Genomic DNA, 23,505 nt, shown 5'->3' on the forward strand with positions numbered 1-23,505 from the left:
AGGGAATTAGACACGGGGAAGAGCAGGAAGGAGAAGAAAGGTAGACAACAACACGAATGTCGCAGCGGTGCACAAGTTGGCGTTATATTTTAAGAGGACGATCAAAAGTCAATGCGTCTAACCAGCAACTCTCGAATTCGAATAGTTGGCACCAAAATAGTTTTAATTTTTACGTAAGTTGACAGGTCAAATTTTCTTAACTCTATTTTAAAATTTAAGCAGATGCGTAGACATCCGTTTGGATTACGCACATGTTAGATCGATAATGGTTCAATTTCCTCCGAATTATCCTTAGAGCTCTTCAGGTCCTCCCTCTCCTTAATATAAAGTAATGTATGTTTATCTTGTTTGACAAAAAAACAAAAAGTCAAAGTCCAATGTAATACATCCATTTGGTCCGATAATAGTACAGTTTTCACCGAATTGTTTATGGACATTTCCGGCCCCCTTCCTTTTGCATAGGGGTAGTGTAAGTCTATCAATAAAAAATAAAATAAAATCAAAAGTCAATGCGTCTGCAGTTTGGGAAACTTGCAGAGGCGCAGCGGAAAGCGACCTTTCTGAGATCCATCCATCGGCCAAGTTGTACATTCTTTTATATTTCTACTCCTCCTCCGTCCATGATGGATCTATCCTCTTCTTTTCTTATTTCTTTTCTTTACTGCTGGATCCTATAATCGAAGTTTGGATTCTAGGCTGCAATTAATGGTAAGAATTAATTTAATTTAAAATTGGATGAATGAAATTGATCATAGGACATGGTTTTTAAAAAAATATCAAAATTTAGAGTGTTATTATCATTGTGTGTACAGTTATTGTATTGGTGTATACATTGTAGTATCATAAAATTGGGACGGACAATTGGAAAAAAGAAACTTGTTTTAAAAATATACGCAATTATCTACACATATTGAGATGTGAGGATTCGAAGTTAGTACCTGGAAGCTAAATGGCGGCCCTCAAAACCTCTACAATTTATTTTCTGATTTTAAGAATAAAGATGTGATTATTAATAAGAATATACGATTATATTTTTTTATAATAAAACATATTTCATTAACGGATTACTGGAAATCGTCCAGAACAATTGATATACATTGCTGTTCTAATGACCGATAACACATGCACTAAAACTGTAGATCTGTAATTTAACAAATACATAAGACCTGGGAAATTAAGAACAGATCTAAAAAGTACCATAAATTTTAAAATCATTCCATCGTAGAATAAATAGCTGCAGCCTACTCTGTGCATGTTGCAATCGTCAGATCTACTAATCAACAGTTGTAAGGTCCAATAAAGATGATGAGATCTGCCGAAATAGACCCAAATATGAAATAAATTCAGATAGGTCTATAGATATTTGTGTATGTTTGTTCCCTCATATCTACTATCAAACTGGTTCAATTTCAAAACTGATGCTGAGATCTGTTATGATATGTAATGCAACCAATAATGGTGTCCTGCTACAAAACATTACGAGATTACGGTGACTTTATTATCAAAGACCAAGTTTGGGAGCCGAATGAATTACCTATTATTCCTCGATAGCCACGATAAGGTTTGGTAGGAAAGAATGGGTCGAATATTATAAGGGTTAAAGTATAACTAAGAGTTTCAAGATTCGAATCCTTCCATTTGTGTTAAAAAAGAAACTAAAAAGTTCAGTGAATTGTTTCGATAGACATGATTCCAGCACTCCAAAATAAGTTTCACAGAATTTGGTATTTATTTTGTGAACTGGATTAAATGGCTAATATATCCACGTAATATTTTAAAGTTACAATACTGCCTTCTATATTGAAAACTTTAGATTGGTTTTTTATTTTATAATACCTTTAAATATATTATAAATTGATGCATGCATTATTAAGACCTATGAAGGAACATTATTTTGGACTTTCCAAAAAGTAACGTATTCCAAAAATATATATATATATATTTCCTATCTTACAAAGTATTTTTTTTAAATTATAAATGTAAATAATCAAAAACTTCTCTTTCATAAATTTTATTTGTTAATTAGTGTACACTGAACATTCATTTTGTCTATTTCTTTTAGTTTTTTGAACAATAGGAATCCAAAGAGGTTAATTAAAGTTAAATTATTCGTAAACGTGACTATGCATTTAAGTTGTAAAAAAGGAATCTAAACTATGGGTAATTGTATTAGTTTGAACAATATAAGAGAAATAGATAAGTTTTTAAAATAAATTGTTAGCCGGTCAATATCAGCTAAGGCTCACATTGACAACGTAGCAAGTTTCTTTTAGTTTATCAAATAAATTGGAAAAGTAAACTATATAGGTCTAGAAGAAATAGGCAAACATTTTACCTATACTTAAAATAAAAAGCAGTTACTATTTAAAATTAATTTAATTTTCTTGATGTCGGGGTGAAATAGGTTAGGTGATACTGGAAAGGAAAAAAAATGTTGCTTGATACCAACTCATTTGATATGGATAAAGTTTTTTTTTTTGGTATTAAAAAGCTAAGTGCAGTAAAAATATTTCGTCTAAAGATACAAAGAAGGTATGAAATGCTGCATTAATTGGCACCACGTAGTATTAATATAAATAAAAAATAAGGTAAATGAATTATTCAGAAATGATTTATAATAATATTTTAATTTTTGAATGATTTGATTTCTCTGATGTAAAAAAGTGAATAGAAAATATATCTATAATATAAAATCTTTTTTTTTTTTTCAGATAACCACTCATCCAAACAACCCCGTTTGCCATTAGAATTGAAAATTTTATTTAGAAGTCAACGTAATAAGACAATTGCCTTTTCTTTTCTTGTTTTTGGTTCGAAAAAGGGAAGGTTCAAATTAGGGCTGCAAAAGAAATCGAGCCGCTCGCTGCTCGAGTCAAGTTCGAGTCGAGCTCGATTAATATCGAGTTCGAGTCGAGTTCGAGCCGGTTCGAGTCAAACTCGAGCTCAGAATATTAAGCTCGTTAGGTTGAGTGTGTATATATATATATATATATTTTATTTTTATTTAATAATAAAATTACGTATATTATATATTTTTTTTATTTTTTATTTTCATAGTAAAATTACGTATATATTCTTAATATTTTATTATTTATAAAGAAAAAAAATTATTTTATTTATTTTTTTTTTAAAAAATATTTATTTTTTATTTTTTTCGAGCTCGAGCTCGGCTCGACTTGATTCGAGTCGAGCTCGGGCTTGAAAATTGCCGGCTCGTCGAGGTCGAGCTTGGTAAAATTCAGTCGAGACTCGACTCGATTAGCTCAAAACTCGACTCGGTTCGACTCGTTTGCAGACCTAGTTCAAATGTTATAACTGCATAAAGCAGGTCCAATTAATACCGCTGTTGTTGGGTACTATTTACAGTCAGTTTTTTTTTTTTTTTATATACAACAAAAGTCATATAGGAAAGCCGCAAATGGAGTGGAGGGCACGTCTTTAAATCTGAAACTTCTCGAGGACGTTTTTACAAATAAAGGTGTTCTGGAATTCTCGAATGGGTGGACTGTAGAGAGCGTTTTCTTTAACTCTTCAGCTGAGCCAAGTCATTCTCCGCTTAAAATCCAAAACCCACCGAAATCTCATAAACCCTAACATCAGCTTCAACAAATATTCAATCGATCAAATGGCGATACTCTCCGATTACGAAGAAGAAGATCAACAGAAGCCGATATCTTCTTCATCATCGGTAAAGCCTTTTAACGCCGTTCTTGATCCGTCAAATCCGTTGGGGTTTCTGGAGGCGGCGTTGGAGTTCTTGGCGAAGGAGTCCGATCTTTTCAAGAGCGATTCTTTGGTGAAAGATGTGAACGCGGTGGTGCGTCAGGTGAAGGATAAGGTGGAGGCCGAGGAGAGGAAGAGGAAAGAAAAGGCGGCTCCAGTTAATGGTAATGCTGAAAAGAAAATCAAGGAAGACATGCCTCAGGCGGTGGTTAAGGAAGAAGTCAAGGACGTGGAAGTGGAGAGTCAGATGATTAGCGAGGCCAAGGAGGACGCAAAAGATGATGACAAGGGAGCTCGAGGTATTTCTTTTTTTTTTTTTTTTTTGGGGGTCATCATCTCTCCAGTTGAGATCTCTCGATAAACTGATTGGTCTAAAGTGCTATTCCTTCTGTGTAATTTTGGTTGCTTGTTAATATTGTATATAAAGTTTGATGCAGCCTTTGCTTGGTTTTCTTAACGTTTCCCTGTCGTGCATTTAGGTGTTTGTGGGGGTAGTGGAGCTTGAATGTGGAAACGAAAACTGATTACTGTTAATGTTTGCTGTTTTGGTGTAAAATTCAGCATTTTAGTGTTACAACTAGTTGCGCTGTTTGTGTTAGGGACTATTGTTTGAATTTGGATGAGAAAATGAATGCTGTGAGTGTTGTCCTTCTCGTGTAAAATTTTAGCACTATTTAAGTGTAACACCTAGTTGCATTTTTTTTTTTTTTTTTTTTTTTTAGAACTGCTTTGTCGTTTGTCTTTGTATTAGCCATAGAGAAAAAATAAGTCATAATTTACAACAACTGCATGGTTTTTTTGCTTGTTGATTTTCATTCACTGAAACTTGTGAAATACTATTTTGGCAAGTTAACTGCTTCTTTTTTCTTTTTCAAAAGCAAAAGTCATATTTTCATTGATCAGGAAAAGAAAGTATGTACCCAGCATACGTCAGACAGTTGCCTAACCTACTTAAGCTGTATAAACTTTCTTAAGAGAAGTTTACTGATTGATTATGTTCGGATCAAGTCCTTATTTAGAAACGAACCAAACCAAGTTGTATTGTGACTAGGCCTGAATTTGAGTTTGATGCGATATAAGTTTTTGCCTGTTAACTCATTTCACCTATTATCTTTTGCCTGTAATTTATAGTTTTATGACTTGTAATTTACCAAATTCCTTTTGCCTCAAGAATATGTCAAATGGGAAATTGTTTAACCCTGAGTCACGAGTTTTCGGTTTGAATAAAACTGCATGCGGTTCCAATCTTAAATTTAGCTCAACCTACATTTACATTGATTTGAGCTTGTACTTGAGCTTGCTAATATCATACATGAATCAATCGTTAATGTTAAAATGTTCTCATTGGAGTCATAATTCACAGGGTCAAGTAAACCATCTTATTAGGTTCTGGCCTGTTCTATTGTTGTGTGTTATATTATTTTATCCTGTCTGTGGAATCGAACAGTTCTTTCTCTTTTTAGTAGTGAGGTGTAGGACTCACATAATCCAAGACTTCTTACCCCTCTGTTCAGCCTTTTATTGGGAAATGTGTGCATTTTCTGGTTTTTCCAGTCAAGTTCTGCTGTATGTTTGGTAAAGGGCTACTAGTTGTCTTTAGACTGTTCACACTGTTATGGGCCTGTAGTTGTTGGCTTGTGATTGTAACATACTTATTATCAGGATCATCCACAGTTATTATGCGTTATTGTTGACCACTTTTTTTCCCCCCACCCCAAAAAAAAGCAGCTCCCAACAAAGGCAATGGCCTTGATCTGGATAATTATTCTTGGACCCAGACACTCCAGGAGGTCAATGTAAATATTCCTGTCCCTCCAGGAACAAAATCAAGGTTCATTGCATGTGAGATAAAGAAGAACCATCTTAAATTTGGGCTGAAGGGTCAGCCTCCCATAATTGATGTACGTATATTTTGGTTACAAAAAGGTTTATTTTTGCTCCTTTTACGTTAAACTTGGAATGTTCCACCTTAATGCCAAGCACCTTTTAAAAGTATTGGGCTACCTCTACTGATCTTTGCAGGGTGAACTTTATCAGCCAATCAGGGTCGACGATTCCATTTGGAGCTTAGGTAAGTTTATGTGTGGTTATCATGTGTGTCTATCAATCTATAATCTTTGCTGTTCGTAGTGGGTATCAGTATCTTATGAATAGAAATTGTCTTCAAACAGAAATTGTTCTATGATGCAAACAGAAATTGTCTTCATCTATTAGGTTAAATGAGTTTCATGCATTAACTACATGTTAATTTGACTTTTTGCAGAGGATCAGAGATTTGTCTCTATATGCCTAAGCAAACAGAACCAGATGGAGTGGTGGAAGTGTCTGGTGAAAGGGAGCCCTGAAGTTGATACTCAGAAAGTGGAGCCTGAGAATAGCAAATTATCAGACTTGGACCCAGAAACACGATCAACTGTGGAGAAGATGATGGTTGGTTTTTGACAATCTGATATATTTGTTGTTATCCCATTATAAGCTATGCGTATCAACGACAGAATGTGTGTTTAGACAAAAATCTGCTGCTGATTCTAGGCTGTTAAGTTTGTGTACCTGAAAAATTTTCTGATTCATAGTTGAAAATGACACCCAGATAGGATCTGAAACCTTGTAACTTGGCCTAAGCTGTTCATGAAATTAAACTTATTTTCTCCTTAACACTACTGCAAGAAATATCTGGGTCTGATTTTACATTCAGTTTAGGGAAGCAAAACATGTGTATATTATCTATAATTGACTTTGGAAATTGGAGAAAAAGTAAGACTCTAGAACTTAGGCAGACAAAGCGATGCAAGGGGATGTATACAAGTGACTGTGCTGCATGGGCTGCAGACCTCTTGATTGAATCAGATTAGTGGAGTAAATGTGGACCAGTTGGGAGTGCTATCATGAGATGGATGGTTGCCATGCAACGCCTGATCTAGCGGCACTCATTCCTGGCTACTCTATCTCTTCTGGGGAGCCTTTATCTGATAATCTCCCCCCCCCCCTTCTTCCTTTTTCACTCCAGGATTTGTCCAGTTACTGATTATCGTAATTACTTATTTTGTATGGCACAGTTTGACCAAAGACAGAAGTCCATGGGCCTTCCTACAAGTGATGAGATGCAGAAACAGGAGATACTGAAGAAATTTATGGCTGAGGTAAAATACTTAGAACTTTGCATGTCTGGTAACTTTAGTGAAATTATTGTTTTACTGACATCAGTATGTATTTGCATCTGTGCAGCATCCAGAAATGGACTTCTCTAGAGCAAAGATATCATAAGTTTGTAAGCCTGAACCCCCTTTTGCAAATATTTTTGGTGGTAAAAGCAGTTATATGATGCTTCTCTTTTGTGGGCTGCGTGTAGCTATGGTTTGGGCTGACACCTGGATGTATTGTGTCCTTGACATGGCTGTTCAATTTCATTGTCAACTAAAATGTAACACAGTGCCTTTTTAAGTACATTAATTTTATGTAGTACGGCAAGCTATGTTGATGTGTTTTGTCTGATGGATGTATGCGGAAGTTCGTGAATCACTGAGACACATGATGCACTGTGAATGGGTAATTCGAGTCACCTCTTGAAGGGACTCCCTGCCGCATTCCATTTAAGCTGTGGATTTCTGACCGTGGGGTTGTACGGAACTGGTATCATGAGAGAAGTCCGCCCGGAGTTGACTGCAACCTTTGAATCAGCTAGTATTGTATTAACTTAAAAAAGCGGAGTAATATTGGTGATTGGGTAGTGGGTACAAAGGCAACAGGATCTCTTTCTTTTCTTTTTTTTTGGTTTGAGGAAAGCCAACGACATTTTGAGGAGAACCATTGTAGAAGTATTAAGCTGAAAAATTGAAAAGGGAATTGTGCGTCTATTCTTGGAGTGGAGTGGAGGTAGAAATCTGTAAAGAAGCAAGAAGCAAGCCAGGACAAGCCATGTTTCACTTCAAGCAGTCCGTGACCCGATGATGTTACCACAACTCCCATCCGGTGGGCGGGAAACAGGGAAATAGGAGAGGTGAAGGCCACCTGTGTCACCCTCACATGCTCCTTTCAACGAAAAGGCAACGGAGTAGCGGACAACCAACATTGTCCGATATCCCACTCGCTGATGGTTGAAAGGGAATGTACATTTTTTTTTTCCCATAAAACTACGATAGCACTTCAGAATGTGCGTGCGGCGGTGAACTTCTCGAGTCGTGCATCAGCAGGGGTCCCCGGGACGCTTCTCGACGAGGAAGACGACCCAGGTCACCTCAATCGATTCTTTTCATTGTTGCCACGTGTCATCCTATTAACCACACGCATATTTTACGGCAAATCTGAAAACAAAAAGAAATAGATAGAAAAAATTACTTCATCAATGATGGTAATGGAGAAAGGTATAAACACAATTGGAATTTTCGTACGATTATGCATTGATTTGTTGTACATTGTACGTGGGTACAATAATGCATACTTGCATTTGTTTGCTATACGTAATTTTGTCCTTGTGCATCAACTCAATAGTAATTGAAGACAACCACAATTCAATCGTAAATGCACAACACGTAGCAACTGGACCAATTGTACTGTCTCCTTCAGTTGAGTTGTTTCAGTTTGACCGCCCGAAGTTAACAAAAGGACGGAACGGCTTCCCAGTTCCGGTGGCTGTCCGCTGGTTTTATTCTTGCGGCGAGACACTTTCTGGCCCATTAGGCTTGAATAATTGAAACAGACAAGTTACTTTCCTAGTCTCAAACAATTAATAATTCAGAAAACGACCCAAAACTTCATGAAAATAAAGAAATATGAGGAAAGCGACTCGTAATTGAGTGCATGGAATTATCATTAACACGATGAACCTAACATGTGATACACCTACCCATCTTGTTTTCGCACATCAATTCTGATGCGGGGAAAATGAATTCAACAGTATAATCATATTTAGCAGCAGTGCTCAGCATTAATTATGGATACTAGAGTTCACTAATATTATTACTGCTTAACGTTGATGGCAACCCGCAAAAAATATATATATAAAAAAGCGCGTACATTTCCCGCAGTCATTCTATCAAACGGAAGTCAAAACTCACTGAAGTTGAGTTCGATTTTAGTTTCGGAAATCTGTAGCACCAATCAATTTCACTTGCGTTTCAAAATTGACTCGCTTCTGGATTGAGGGAAGCAGACGATGAGTCAAAGGAACGCGATGATGCAAATACAGTTCCGCTTTATTAATACTGAGAAAATAGCAACCTATCTGAGACGAGACAGATTAAAAAAAAAAGAGTAAATTTTACGTACACTATCATCATTAAATTTATGATATATGTGTAAAAGTTGAATTTTAGATTCAAATTTTACATATTTATCATTCATTCAACGCTGACAGCGTGTACATTATCAGTGTAGTAAAAATTAATTTAAAAACATTGGTAAGATTTAAAATGCATAGTATTAGTAAGCACGGCACAAGGGGATATCATAATAGCGGCCAATTGGGCATCAATGAATCGAAAACAAGCTGACATGTGGGCAGGCATGGTCCTTCCTTGCACAAAAAAAGGTCGAACGTAAAATCCAAATTGTACACTCACAAAAACACGCAGCCACGGTGCAAAATGGGCAATCGACGTGCCACCACCCATGGCTATGGTCTAGGGACAGTGTATGTATTTCTTGCTTTCCCTTTCCTCTTGTGGAAAGAATCTAAATAATTCCGATTCCATCTCCACACCAGCGCCCAAGTGGCCAAATACCTCCTACGTGGCAATGCCACTTATTCATACCTTTTCCTTCTTTCTGAACCTAAATTTTTTTTTTTTTGGGCCCTTCCTTGGGAACCTTAGATTTTTCCCGCGGGGGGGGGGAAAAAAGAAAGGGATAAAAAAGCCATGTGCTTTTGGGATCTTATTAATTTTTTTTTTTTTTTTTTGTCGACACGATAGAATTCCTATAAATCTAAACTAGCAGGGGATTCGATATGAGCAGAAACTCCATCGAAACTGATCAATGAAAACCGTCACATATTGTGACAAATTTTGTGGGAGGCAAGATTCGAACCCTTGACCTCCCGCACCACCAAATCTAAGAAGGCTTGGGATGACCACTGGACCAATGACTTTGGGATCTTATTAATTTTTTTTCTTTCTGACATTTTCTTACGAAAGTAAGAATTTTTGGCAAATAAACCTAACTCCCCACAGTAACTCCAAAAGCCGTAAGAAATTTTTGGGATCTTATTAATTGAAGCGGGATTTAGTGGTGTGGGATGAGAGTGATGACGTAAGAAATTTTGTTGTAAATGGCCCTTTAATTAATTAATTAATTAATGTAATATATAAGTTGGCAGTACAAACAATTGCGGCAGTACAGCGTACGCGCAGCTCATTCAGATCAGACGTTACACAGCAGGAAAAAGACAAGGCAGAAAAGACAAAAGAGGAAGGGGCATTTTGATAATTTTGAAATCAACTTGAAAGCGACATGTCGGTACTGGAAGCATTCGAAGCGAGCAAATTGCGAAAAGGTCTCAGGCTGTTCACTGAACACGCAAACAATTCTTTTTGTTTTTTTTTTAATATAAAAAATACAAACAATTGATCTTTGCTTTGAAAAGAGGCCGAAGGATGACGATGATCTTTCTTCTCGCTCGAAAACCATTCGTTCATCATGATGGGAATTTGATAATTTGCACTTTTATTTCAGCCTCTAAAACTCCAATTCACTCAATAAATAATAATATGCTTTTAAAAATATTGCAGGATGTGTGAATTAGTTGGGTAGCAGTACAAGCTTCTAGAATAAAACGATGATGCTAAGGAGGGTTGTTGGGGACGACACATGACGCTTTGCCCTCCTCCCTCTCCCGGTGGTGGCGCGGCCCTACATGTCCAGTAGCATCCTGGTTGAGTAGCTTTTCTGTTGGAGCACGATCGAACGCGCACTGCACGCAATGACATGAGAAGCTCCACACTTCCACCTCCACTTTATTCCAAACTTACATATATATATATATATATATATAGGTTTTATTTGCTAGAACAACAACACACCCTACACACACACACACAGACACACACGCAACACCCAACCCCCCCCCCCCCCCCCCAAAAAAAAAACAAAAAAAAAGAAGAAAAGGTTCTAAGTATCGTGTTGGGAAAGAATTTCCCCTCGTTTTGTTTTGGCTCTCCTCCCTCATTTGTTGATAACTGGAGTTGGCAAAAAGTCTCAAGAGCCAACGGGCATCCATACCCAAATATAATATGGACCCAAGGAATGGGTATGTAAAATATGATGGAATTGTGTCTAATTTGAAATATACTCGGTAATACTCATTCAAAATATGCATCTAACTGGAATTTAATTGGGACTTCCACGGGCCTTTCTTTCTCTGAAGAGTCAAGAACATTAATTTATTGATTTTCCTAAAAGTCAAAAACCACCTAACAATTTTGAGACACTTGATTAGCAAGGTTTGTTAGTCCCAAATTAAACTTCCAAAGGCAAGTTTACTTTCAAAAAATCTCATGAAATTTAGTCCTCCAAAACCGAATTTAGAAAGACAAAGTTCAATTAATAGGAGGTTTTACTCATGATTTTTTCACAGTACAAAGAATCAGAACTGGTCAACTTCATCGCCTACTACTGCCGTAGAAAACATCGGCAGCATTATTTTTATCTCACATTCATCATATTATAAAAAAATGCTACAATAATTATTTACTCTATCCAAACAAATACTTATTAATAATGTGATGCAAATTGTGCAGTAATACAAAACAAAAATCAAATTGCACGATTCAGCCAGGCCGTAAAGGGGGGCTGTCAACTGTCAAGCACGCGCCCTTGTTGTCCCGAATAAAGCAGTCGCTCTCACGCATTTGTCAGCTTCAAGTTAGTATAACTGATGCCGCGCTTTGTGCTGTTGTACCCTCTCCTCCTCTTTTATCTTTATTACTTTTGCTTTTGCTCTCACAAAGAACAAAAAGATCAATCTATTTCGGGTCCATACAAAGACAACATTTCCAGGTCCCATAATAATTCCAATCAAACTCCAATAACCATTTACTCTTCCGTTGAGAACGACAACAGTCCACTATACTACAATCCTCTCCAGCTGTTTTCCCTTTTCTTTTTCTTTTTCTATCTGCTGGCCAAAAAAAGACGCCGTCTCTTTCAAATCTGCAATCCTGCTTTACCCATGCCCTGCAATCTGCGTCACTATACGCACGGCCCCCCCCCAATCTCTACTTGATGAAGCTGTTCAACTGCAACATATATAGACCTGATCAAATGGGCAATGATCGATCAAGAAGCAATAATGGACCTCATCTGTTACTGTTGCTCGGAGATGTTTGACCCTTCCCTTCTCGAACCGAAAAGTATGTAGTAATTAGTACATATACAACTAGACTTCCATCATCACAAGTTCGAACGCGCCCTTTTGTGTGTCTATATATACATATAATCTATACATATATATACACACACTGATTGCATTCCAAAAGTGGGGTTGCATGCATAGTATAATCTATGTAGTATTTATTTTATTTAAACACAAATATACGAACATTTGAAAATCAGAAGTTGAACCGTAATTTAGATTATATATATATATGTCATATATTTTTCTTTAAGATTTTCCTTTCCTAAAATATCAACGAGATCACCTACATTTTGAGCTGTGGCTCATAAGTCGGAGAGTATCCCAATTTTATTAGATTAATCTTTTGATGCCCGTACATTCTGCCCTCCCTTCAAAAATAAATGAGCGATAAAGAGGTGATTCGAACACACGATCTCGAAATCTAACTAGACTGTCCCGAAATCATTCGAGCCAACCTCAAGGAGCATTCCGCTTTAACTTAAGAGGCATATAATTGTAATTGACAAATATGGGATGGCAAATCTCGTATCACGCATGCACGTAGCCAGTTCGATAGTGCTATAGTAGTAGTATGTTTTTCCTGCACTTGTTCGGCTGCTTAGTGGAGTTGGGTGCCAAATGCTGTAGATAGGACACAAGGAAATTTCGACACGACGAACCGTATAAAGTGTTCATCTACAGATGATGAGTAGGTAGATCTGAAGCTGGTTGTAACGCTGAAAAGTACTTATTTCGTTTTTTTTTTTTTCCTAATGTGGGAATTTAAGGTTTGTAAAAATACCCATCTCCCGTCGTGGAGCCATTCCAAAGTGCACATTTTTAGCTCCCGACATTTATTTCGTAGACCAAAAGTGGGCATATACTCCACCCTTCAAGTCTCTTCTTGTCTATTGGAGGAGCTTTTAATCATGTTTGAAATTCCTTCCGCCTTTTCCCCGCACTTTACAGCCGATCCCGATGCCCCCTCCGCCAGTCTCCATATTCTTCACCATTCATTCATTCTTCACACTCTGATTTCGTCATACTACTGTCTTCTACTTCCGTATCTGGAATCCCTCGGTGGGTTTTTACTATTTAAGGATATTAATTGTGTTTTTTCACTTCTTTCTTTTTGGCATGGAGGAGAAATTTGACACTTTTTTATTATTCGCATGTTGCCTGCAAATTCTGTGTTTTGCTCTGTGTTAGAGTGCTTTCTTTAATTAAAAGTTAAAACCAACAAATAGAGAGTGAATAGGAGTGCATGGGGCTCTTTTTTATGCTCGGAAAACGACAAAAGTGTGGTTGATGCAGGCAGCAAGCAAGCACCATGCTACTGCTAAACTTTGAACCATTCACATTTTCAAGGTACGTGCATTTTCTTCCTTCTTTTCATGGTACGTGGTGTGTAAAACTGTAAAATGCAAATGCTACTACGCAAGGATTCTACACGTTTGAGCATGAACATGTTTTCATCCAGCTGGAGCACAGCATCTCTATCCCTGTCTTAATTTCACAGGTAATACTCCCTCCGTCTCACTTTGACAGTGTGTTATTTTCCTTTTTCGCCCGTTTCAAATTGCAGTTCACTTTTCAATTGAAAAATGTAGTTGTCTTTTAATTTCTCTAAAATACCCTTATTTAATGTAAGTTATTATTACTATAAACTATCTTATTTAATATAGATTGTTAGTATTGAATATAACCTACCCCATTTAATACATTTAGATTTTTCAAAACATATATATTGATATATGAAAAGCCAACTTTATTTAACATAAGGGTATTTTAGGAAAATTGTTTTTTCAATAAAGTTAACTACTTTTTTCTTAAACTGGGTGAAAAAAAAATTAGAACTATCAAAATGGGACAGATGGAGTAATAATAATAATATAAAACTGTATAATTTTATTCTTTGAATTTCTTTTTTCTTTTTCTTTTCACTTTTAAGAATAATAAATGAGTGCTGTGCAATGATTGCATCCTCCATGACGTAACTCCTCAGTAACATTTTTTTGATTTTTTTTGGGTGTTCGAGTTGTTTCCTTATTTCCTATTTTTTTCTCTTTTCTTGGGCGACAGCGGGAGCTTGATTGATTGGTTATTTGACTGACGCAAAAATACAGCGAACTCAGTTCATCATATGTACAGGGTAGCTAGCTACTTCCCCCGCCACCGCCACCGCCACCGCCACGCTCTTATATTATAGTAGTATATGTAATGTAATTAATGCTTGGTTAAAACTGCTGACCACTCTGTTTTTTATGCGTAGTTACACGAAATTTGTTGTGAAGAGTAACCCTAACAAACTCTTGGTTGATGAAGAAGATAGCTGGCTTGGGCGTAAATTCACCTGGACCAATTCTTATTTAACAGTTTATACGTGTGATTATGAACCTGAACTCCTCAGGGTTGTATTTAGTTTCGGTCGGGTTACTTCGCATAATTTGATTCATTTGTAGTTCGATGTTCATTGCAAGAATTAAGTTGAAACTTCATGTTGTGCTGGGCTTTAGAGCCCCGGCTGAACAGATTACGGTGGTTTGCTTCCGCATCCACAGAGGTGTGCGGCTTCTTTCCCTTGAGAAGCCGCGGTTCAATGTCAGAAATATATTTGTCCGTACAAGTTGGTTCAATCGCTTTGTCGTAAAAAATTTATTCAACCTTTTCTCTGTTGTTAGTGTGAGATCTGTATTGATGGACCAACAAATATCAAAGTTTGCACTTGCACATGACTGAGACAAGCCTCTTAAAGGAAAAAACAATCACAAAGAAATAATAATGCACGTATGACACCTTAGTTTGGTGCATTAATCTGTGCATGTACATTAACCCCTAGAAAATTAATGCAAAATCCCAACACATACTATAATATTGAGCATGATAGGAGTGATGGGGTCGCTGCATATAGTAAACCGATGTTGATGTCCCTCTAGCTTTTGCAACAGTGCCCCATCTTTTCATCTATTTTTCATTCTTATATAGAATCGAATACAAAGACAAAGTTCTAATAATGACAAATGGTTGTAGGGCTCATTTGTGAAGTTTGGTCACATTTACTTAAAAGTCCATTCCATCCTCCTTGTTTACTTGAGGAAACCACAGACCACACCCCCATTAATCTCCTCAATTAGGTCAAGTGTCAGATTATTTTATCAATTTTTTAATTTAATCCCTCGGGTCGGGTTAGATTGACACACCACAATGACCTTGACAAGTTTCTAACTTTTTGTTTTTTCAATTTAAATGATCTTGACAACCTTCTAGCCCTTAATTTAAGCAAAACCTTTTCATGCTACTCTGTCATCCGATATTATTACATCAAGATCATATTACATCACTAAGGAAACGAAATGTACCTTAGGAGCCATCCGATAATAATATTTCATAAACTGTTGAATGCATCCTAAGCCTTATGAAATCTACATACCGTACACATTTAAGTACTAATGGCAGCAAGTTCATCAATGCTAATGATCCAAGTCATTGCTGTGTTTAAAAATTAAGGTGTTGAACTATATTGGAGGGCATGTAATGTATGCCCTCATTTTTCGAAATAGGTATCCTTTATTCGATATATTCAAATAAAAGGGAATCTTTTTGTTTTGGTTCGGTTTAAATTCATACACATTCAAACTAATCCCTATTTGACAACTCAAGTTAGTACTTAAATTTAATAGATTTAGACTTTAATATTTTTCAGACGTGTTTGATAAACAAAAGTATAATATTTTCATTAATTAAGTGACTCTAAATTATTTAGACAAAACTTACTCAAAACAATAAGTGATAAGGTTCAATTTTATCAAACACGCCCTCGTTATGCCTCCTGATAGTTGCATCAATCATGCTACAATTTTCACTAGGACCTATAACATGTGAATTTAGGAGCATCCCATTTCTATTACGTGCTACATGTAGATAATGTACAAAACCAAATTTAGGGCTTTGTTTGAATTGCTTCTTTTCTACAATTTTTTTTTGAATTTCTTGAGAATATTCTCATAATACATATTTTAACTACTTTCTTTTTTTCTTAATTTTACATATGCATCTAAAAAATGTATTATAGCGTTAATGACTAAAAAAAAAGCTCTTCAAAAAATACAACCTATAGGAGTTCTAAGTATATAAGAAGGATAATCCCTACTTAGCATCATCCCAAAATATTAGACATTTTTGAAGTGAGAGGTCTGAATATAGTTCGCTATCCTCACTTACGCCCCCTTTCCCCCTGTCACTTGGCCCATCCCTCCCCTAGAACATAAGAAGAAAATAAGAAGAAAAGAAAATAAAGGGATGGAGGGTGGAGCCATATGCGAAGTACCTGATTAAATTTGATATATTAAATTCTCTCACCTAATGAAGACCCCAAGAACCAACCAAAAGGAGATTCTTTTTCAGGCCCTCACTTTCTCTGTCTTCATTACGGCTGTCTCTCTCTACAGCAGCTGCTCTCCTTTGCACTGCTCTGTTTTTTACTCTTGCTCGTTTGACATCTATAAGAAGGGCCTCTTCCCCCATTAGTGCTCTCCTCTATCAAAATTATGCATATCGGACAGGGAGACACAAAAGTTGTGATAGCAGACTACTAATTTTTCTCAACAATCTACAAAGAGGTGGGAAAGCAAACAAATGTACGCAGAGACTGGGATGATGTTCCCTTACTGTCAGAGCTACCCTCAAGAAGTTCAGCAGCTTCCAGACTTCTATTTTGCTCAGAAACCCAATGTTTTAGCGGTATCCATTTCTGCCCTTTTCTTGGCTTCTTGGTTTACTGAATTTACATTTTTTCTTGCTTATTAAACTTTGGTTCTGGGTTGAAATGGGGCTCTATACCGCTTGCCTTTCTAGCCCCTTTATCCATGGCTTCTTATTTATGTAAATGAGGTAAAATTAAGCTCTTTCTGGGTTTTTTTTTTGGCAATTTAAACAATGGTTTTTAGTTATTTTCACAATATTCTGTTTATTCGGTGCAAAATTTTGTTTTAGTTACTTTCGCGACATCGTTTACCTGGCGCAAAATTTGGGGGTATTTTGGGTTGGGTTGGGGGGGGGTGTGGGGGGGAGGGGACGAGGTGTGCAAAAACCCAATCTTGGTTAACACAGTTTTTGCCTGTCAGTCGATTAAAATGTCCAATTGTATCATCTGGGACTTGTGAGTGACCAAGTAAGTTGATAGGATGCTTGAACTCGTTGAAGAAAGGCTTAAAAATTGGATTCTTTCAGTTCGAAAGAATTGCTTATTTTGTATTCTTTTAGAAACGGTGGTGGAGTAATAGAAAGTACATATATAGAAAGAGTTTAAGTCCTCTTTTGTGTGCTGGATCTGTAAATATGGAAGAAAAGGAATGCAATGTATCACAATCAGAAGTTCCGTGCTCCATACTCCTCTCCCTTTTCTTCCCCTTAAAAAGACCTTATTGGCCACTGTTTCACTCCCCGTCGGCTTCTCTTTCTTAACTATTTTCAACTATTCTGATGCCTCCTTGTTGTTCAGGATTTACTTTTAACCGCACTTTATATAAACGAAAAGAAGCAAAAGTTGGAGAAAAAGCAAAAGCTAAAAGCTACCCCTTTTCATTATTTTTCCAGTGTCTTTAGTTATTTATCTTTGTTCCTTTGGAAAAGTCACACTGAACTTATTACTTGCTGAGCGTTGGAAGATTTTGTACTTCATACACCTTTTGAGTGCTTGGAGGCTGAGATTCTTTTTTCATTTTAGGGTGTTGAAGTCAACTACATGGCATTTGCTTGTTGAGAGAAAGATCTAGGAGAATAATAACATCAACTCAGTTCTCTTTTAAATAGGCAACTGACAGCAACAAGGAGTTATAGACGCTCGTATTCTCTGCAGTTTTGTATTAATTAGTTTTACAGGTCTAGTAACCAATATTTGGTCATAAGCTGGCTGGTAGTTGCCACCATAGCTTTTCCTTCAAAAAATGGTATTATCTATCGAGCAGTCGACATCTCCAAAATACCTGTCCAGCACAGGGTTGATACAAACGGTTTCTCCAATGATCTTGGTACTTCTTGCTTCCCATATGTCTCTCCTGAATTTCTGATTATGAATTCTGATGCAGGGTAACCTGATTCAGTCATCCTCGATCTCAGAGTATGACCTTGGGGCAGAAGGCGATCTATTTAAGGCTCCAGAACCCATAATTGAAGAGCCAGTTATGGGCCTTGATCCAATGGCAGCTGCAATTTCAATGATCTCTTGTGGTGGAGATGTTATTGCTTCTCAAGACCTCAAGGTGTCGGATATTGAATCATCAATAGATAATGGACAACTTCTCAGTGAGGTTTTTTATGAGTGCAAGAAGGACATTTTAGCAAAAGAAGCTACAGAAGCAACATTCTCTGAAGTTCTGGATGTCAAAGTTCCTGAAGAAAAGTTGATTGCAGGCGGAGATTTTCTTTCTCAAGGATCATTCCAGAAAAGTGTTAGTTCAGGGTGTCTAAGCTCAATGCAATGGATTCATGGTGCTCCAATGAGGCCTAATTTCCTTGATTTTCCTGGATTGGACCTGGGGGCTGTCTATGGTATGCGAAGAGCATACAGTGAAGGAGACATAAAGGTCAAGTTTAATTACTCTTTTCCATAGTGTCTTCCTTCCAGTATTGATCATATCAAAATTTCCCCGATATTCAATCCAGTTGGAGTGAGTGAGGATGTCTAGGATGTTCTTCTTGGCAAAGAAGGTAAATAAGGTCGTCCACACTTCGAAATGGGATGGGAACATAATCTTAACGTAATGAATCAAGTAGGGCATTAGAAGCATAATTTGCACGCATAGCAATTTAATTGTCCTGCCATTGGTTATTTAAGACTGGCTGATTCAAGACCTTCATCTATTAGTCTTGCGTTGTTATTATTGCTGTTTTATAGTTATTTGATTCCTGCTGGCCAAGTGAGGGTGCTTTACTCAAGCAGTAACTGCATCAATGGCCTCATTTTTTATTTTGCTCATATAGTACCTGGAGGCTGATTCGTTCAACATATGGTCTGTAATTTACATTTTGAAATTTTGGCTGCTGTTAACCCTACATTAATTCCTTGACCACCACAGCCATACTCTTTGCCCTTCATCTTTGACACAAATGTGTATAAGAAATCACCAGACCTGTGCTATTTAGAAGCAAATTTGTGTGTTGGACCTGGTATGGCTGGCTAAAATGGTACTTGTCTAGATTATCCGGTCCACCTAGAAATGGCACTAATGAAACTACTCCACTTGAATTCTGCTTATGATTGCTCCCCACGCATGCATTGCTTCCATGGTGTAGTCTACAAACTGAGAAATGTTTAGATGTTTCTCGCCTTTTCAGCAGGATGGGGCTGGGTCATTGATACTGAGTTTTTATGACAGACTCTTGGTAATGGCAGCATAAACCTATTCCATTCTCCAGCGGGACAACAACCACCAATCATTACCAGTTGCACATCTGAAGATCGCCAGGAAAAGCTCTCTAGATACAGGAATAAGAGGACAAAGAGGAACTTTGGGAGAAAAATAAAGGTAAGTTGCAAATAAATTTGACTGTTGTATTCCAATTAATGTCTGTGCTACTACTAGCAATTGACTTGGATGGGTATCATCAGCTGCAAAGCGTTCAAATCAGATGCGTCTTCTGCTATACGCCTTCTTTTGGATTGTATTTGTCAGGGGGGAGGAAAAAAAACTTGGATGTCATCCGCAGTTTTGAGGCCTAGTTTAGGCATTTTCAATTCATCCTAATCCGTCTTTGAAAAGTTTGACATTTGAGTTTCCTCCATCACACTATGTCTTGTAGAGATAATTAATGTGGAGTGCGCTCATGATTTTTGTACTCCAGTACGCTTGCAGGAAAGCTTTGGCAGACAGTCAGCCAAGGATCCGTGGGAGATTTGCAAAAACGGAAGAAACAGATTCTTCCAAGAAGCAATAGCTGTTAATACATGACAAACTAAGAAAAAAGTGTAGAAAGGTAGCAGTTTAGTAGTTAGAGACCTGATGAAGCTATGAGGAGATTCGTTGTAATATTTTAGTAGCTGGTGTTAGATAATGTATGGGGAAGCAGGAACAGTTGGATCCTAAAATGTTTGTAAACTGAGGTGATCTCTTCGGAAGGTGAAATATCCTATTGAAGCTGTATATAGAGTTTGTTGAATAAAAAATCAATAAAGTTATTTATGTATCAACGGTCCTTCTTTTAAAGCTGTGCGAGCTTTTCCCTCCTTATTGGAAAGCCTTTTCGGAAGAGTGTCCGTATTTCTGCTACGCCCTCTGGAAAAGTTTGAGTCTTGGATTCTTTTGACTGCAGGAGGTTGGGTTACTTTTTTACGGAATTTTTATTTTGTGTGGTCTGGTCGTGTAGGAGATTATGAATTCTTATTTACGTTTCTCTGATTAAAAAAAAAAATGCACCAGTAATTTTTCCTTGAGGTTTCGGTAGGTTGAATGGGGTGTGGAACTGATTTTGATTCTTTTAAATTGGAAAATTTCCCCCCTTCTTTTGGGTACAGAGGAGAGCCAAAGGCTCTAAAACATTTGTCACTGGTCTGGACGTGGTTGCATCATTGATAGGGCTGCAAACAAATCGATACATTTGTGAGCCGATCGCGAGTGGGTCGGGTCGAGTACGACTCGGCTCGATCTCGGTCAATATCGAACTCGATTTAAGTTCAAATTAATCAAATCAATCTCGAATTTAAAAATATTAAACTCGTAAACTCACGAGCTCGATTTTATATATATATATATATATATATATGCATATTTTTATTTTTTATTTTAATAATAAAATTACTTATATATTTTTAATATTTTATTAAGAAAAATTATTATTTTATTTATTTTTAAAAATAAAATAAAATAATTATTTTATTTTATTTTTTAAGTTCGAGCTTGATATTTGAACTCGTCGAGCTTGAGTTCGAGTTTCGTAAAATTAAATTGAGATTCGACTCGATTAGATTAAAATTCGATTCGACTCGTTTGCACCCGTACTAATTGATTTAAGACTATTGTAGGTGCTCCACAAGTCGAATTCCAATTAGTCTCGAATACTCAGTGCTCAAAGCAAAAAAAAAAAAGGGTTGGAACTTAATGTCCTCAGTTCTAAAATGTTTTGCTCCTCTTTGTCCTCCTCGATGGCATTGGCAATTTGGCATCCCACCTCAAGGTTCAAATTTTCAAGCCCGATGTTGGTTTACGAGTCTCTAAGTCACCAAGGAAGATTCGTTCCCGGATAACTAAAGTGAATTTCCGTTGGGAGTTGCATTACAAAACATATACGGAAAAATGTAACTATCTTAAATTGGCTTAAGAGACAACAAAAAATTACCATGGTAAATGTGTGTGGATATCAAAGTTGGGTATGTGAATACTATCACTTTCCAAAATATTTAGCCCCCTAGACATGGCACTACATTTACTTGTTCAAAAAAGATGTTAGCACCTCAAACTTTAAGTTTCTCTCTCTCTCTTTTTTTTTTTAGGTGCAAAGACTCGAACTTAAGCCCTATCACTCTTCCTTCCTCTTAGCACCTCAAACCTATCAATTACATTCCTTCCCCTTATACTATCCAACCTATCACTCTCCCTAAAAATTTCTAGTTAATCTTTTTCTTATCTAAATTTTTTCATTTTTTAAAAAAATTTTAAGTTAACGGTACCATTCATATTCAAAAATAAACCATTAAAATGCAAGATTGACTACATAATAATTCTTCTACCAAGAACCAGTCTACAGTCATGAATGAGTATGTTTAAACAGTGAATTAGTAACATAAATTTATTTGCTTACATCATTAATATATTTTTCAATCACTTTCTTATCTCATATAAATTACATTAAAAAAGCAGTATAATATTTTTTTCAAAAAATTATCTCAAATAATCCATTATCCAAATAAATAATAAGGGGTCTGTTTGGATTTAGACTTTTCTCTAAATACAAATTTTCACCTAAATGCTACAACAACACACCCCAAAAACACTCCAAATATCTCACGAGTACACTTAACAAAAAAAAAAAAAAAAAAAAAATCCTACCACCTCTTTCTTATTCTACCCACCACAATCGCGATCGCGGCCACCGCCCCCCTCGCCTCCTCTCTCATTACTCACCATTGCCCCTTCCTCCTCTCTCCTTCATGTTTAAAGAGCCTCCCCTCTATAGTTCTGTTTAAAGAGTCTCTGTCTAATGTCTATACTAGTTGTTACCTCCTCAGGGATGCAAAGCATAATAAATTCAACCCGTCGATTCTTTCTTCACAGTAATCTTTCTTAGTGCCAGGCTGCTTGGTTGTTGTGTTGTGTCTCTCACCCCTCAGCCTCAGCCTCAGGCAGGCCTCACTTCCTCACCATAACTGCAACTGGGTATTCCGGAAACTTTTACTACGACCTTGCAGTACAGTACTACTAAGTAGGAGTACCACGTTGCTACTAAGCCAGCCACCCATTAGTAGAAGAAAATGGAACACTTAAATTATCCCACAACATCTGCTTTCTGCATTAGTCTGAAGGCTGCTGCACAAATCTCCCGTTCAAAAGCAGTCGAAAATTCCCAAAAAAATAAAAAATAAAAATCAGTACAACCCTCCAAAATCCTTTTACTGCCGATCTATCTGTAACCACCGCATCCCGGAATACATCTACCAAGTACGGCTTCGTTCTACGGCTTACCTTTCTTCTCGTACTCCTTTTAGAGGCTTCAGCCCAGAATCAGTTCTTTTGCTCAGTCATTTCTCTCTGCAACCAAGAGGAATTTAGTCCAGCACTGACAAAGGACAAGCCACGGAAGAAGAAGCAGTTTCGCCCAGTCCCGGCTCAATTATGAAAAGCCAGAGTCATCAGATATTACTACTATCATCCTCTGCGACAAAAAAAAAAAAAATTTTTTTCCAAAAAATTAATAATAAAATGCAAGGATGGATTAAGCAAAGAGACAGAATCCCCTACTATATTTCTGAGTCCTGGCCAAATCTACATAACAACTGGCCATTCGTCAGATGTACAGTTCAGCATTCAAGAACAAGAACCAAAGACCGCAACTTTAGCCACCATTCAATTTGGGGGCTGCTGCTTGCTTTGTGTCATCCACGGATTTTATTATCTGCAAGTTACCTCACCTGACCTCTGTAGAAATCATCCTCCACAGTACAAATCGAAATTACTCCCTCAAAATCCAAAAAAAAAAAAAAAAAAAAAATCCCTTCTCGACAAATTACGTAATTATTCATCCTGGTCAATAGCCACTTAATCTCATGCACTATTAAAACTCGTACTCAAGTGACTCAAACCACAGAAAACTCCGGTCAAAAGCGGAAGAGCCGTCCGGGTGGTGGCCCCTCCTCTTTCTTCTATACATCATCATCTCTTTATTTATTTCTAGTGCAGCATAAATCTTGGCTGTCACCGTTGTAGACCGCCACCATGGCCAATTTACAAGCCCACTGACGA

At 36.9% G+C, this 23,505-nt stretch overlaps 2 protein-coding genes across 2 annotated transcripts; both read left to right on the forward strand.

The window, feature by feature from the left end:
* The first annotated feature begins 3,489 nt into the window (after positions 1-3,489).
* LOC113761671 (protein BOBBER 1) lies at positions 3,490-7,213 on the forward strand. The gene is made up of 6 exons (XM_027304754.1): positions 3,490-4,022; positions 5,452-5,624; positions 5,746-5,794; positions 5,987-6,153; positions 6,780-6,863; positions 6,949-7,213. The coding sequence occupies exons 1-6, from the start codon at positions 3,626-3,628 to the stop codon at positions 6,985-6,987; spliced, it is 909 nt and encodes a 302-aa protein (XP_027160555.1). The 5' UTR covers positions 3,490-3,625; the 3' UTR covers positions 6,988-7,213.
* Positions 7,214-16,433: 9,220 nt separating this feature from the next.
* Positions 16,434-20,233, forward strand: LOC113764188 (zinc finger protein CO3). Its single transcript, XM_027308274.1, has 4 exons — positions 16,434-16,792; positions 18,139-18,636; positions 19,429-19,578; positions 19,895-20,233. The coding sequence occupies exons 1-4, from the start codon at positions 16,688-16,690 to the stop codon at positions 19,985-19,987; spliced, it is 846 nt and encodes a 281-aa protein (XP_027164075.1). The 5' UTR covers positions 16,434-16,687; the 3' UTR covers positions 19,988-20,233.
* Positions 20,234-23,505: the final 3,272 nt, after the last annotated feature.

The sequence above is a fragment of the Coffea eugenioides genome, chromosome 2 (genome assembly GCF_003713205.1).
Source record: "Coffea eugenioides isolate CCC68of chromosome 2, Ceug_1.0, whole genome shotgun sequence".
NCBI classification, from domain to species: Eukaryota; Viridiplantae; Streptophyta; class Magnoliopsida; order Gentianales; family Rubiaceae; genus Coffea; species Coffea eugenioides.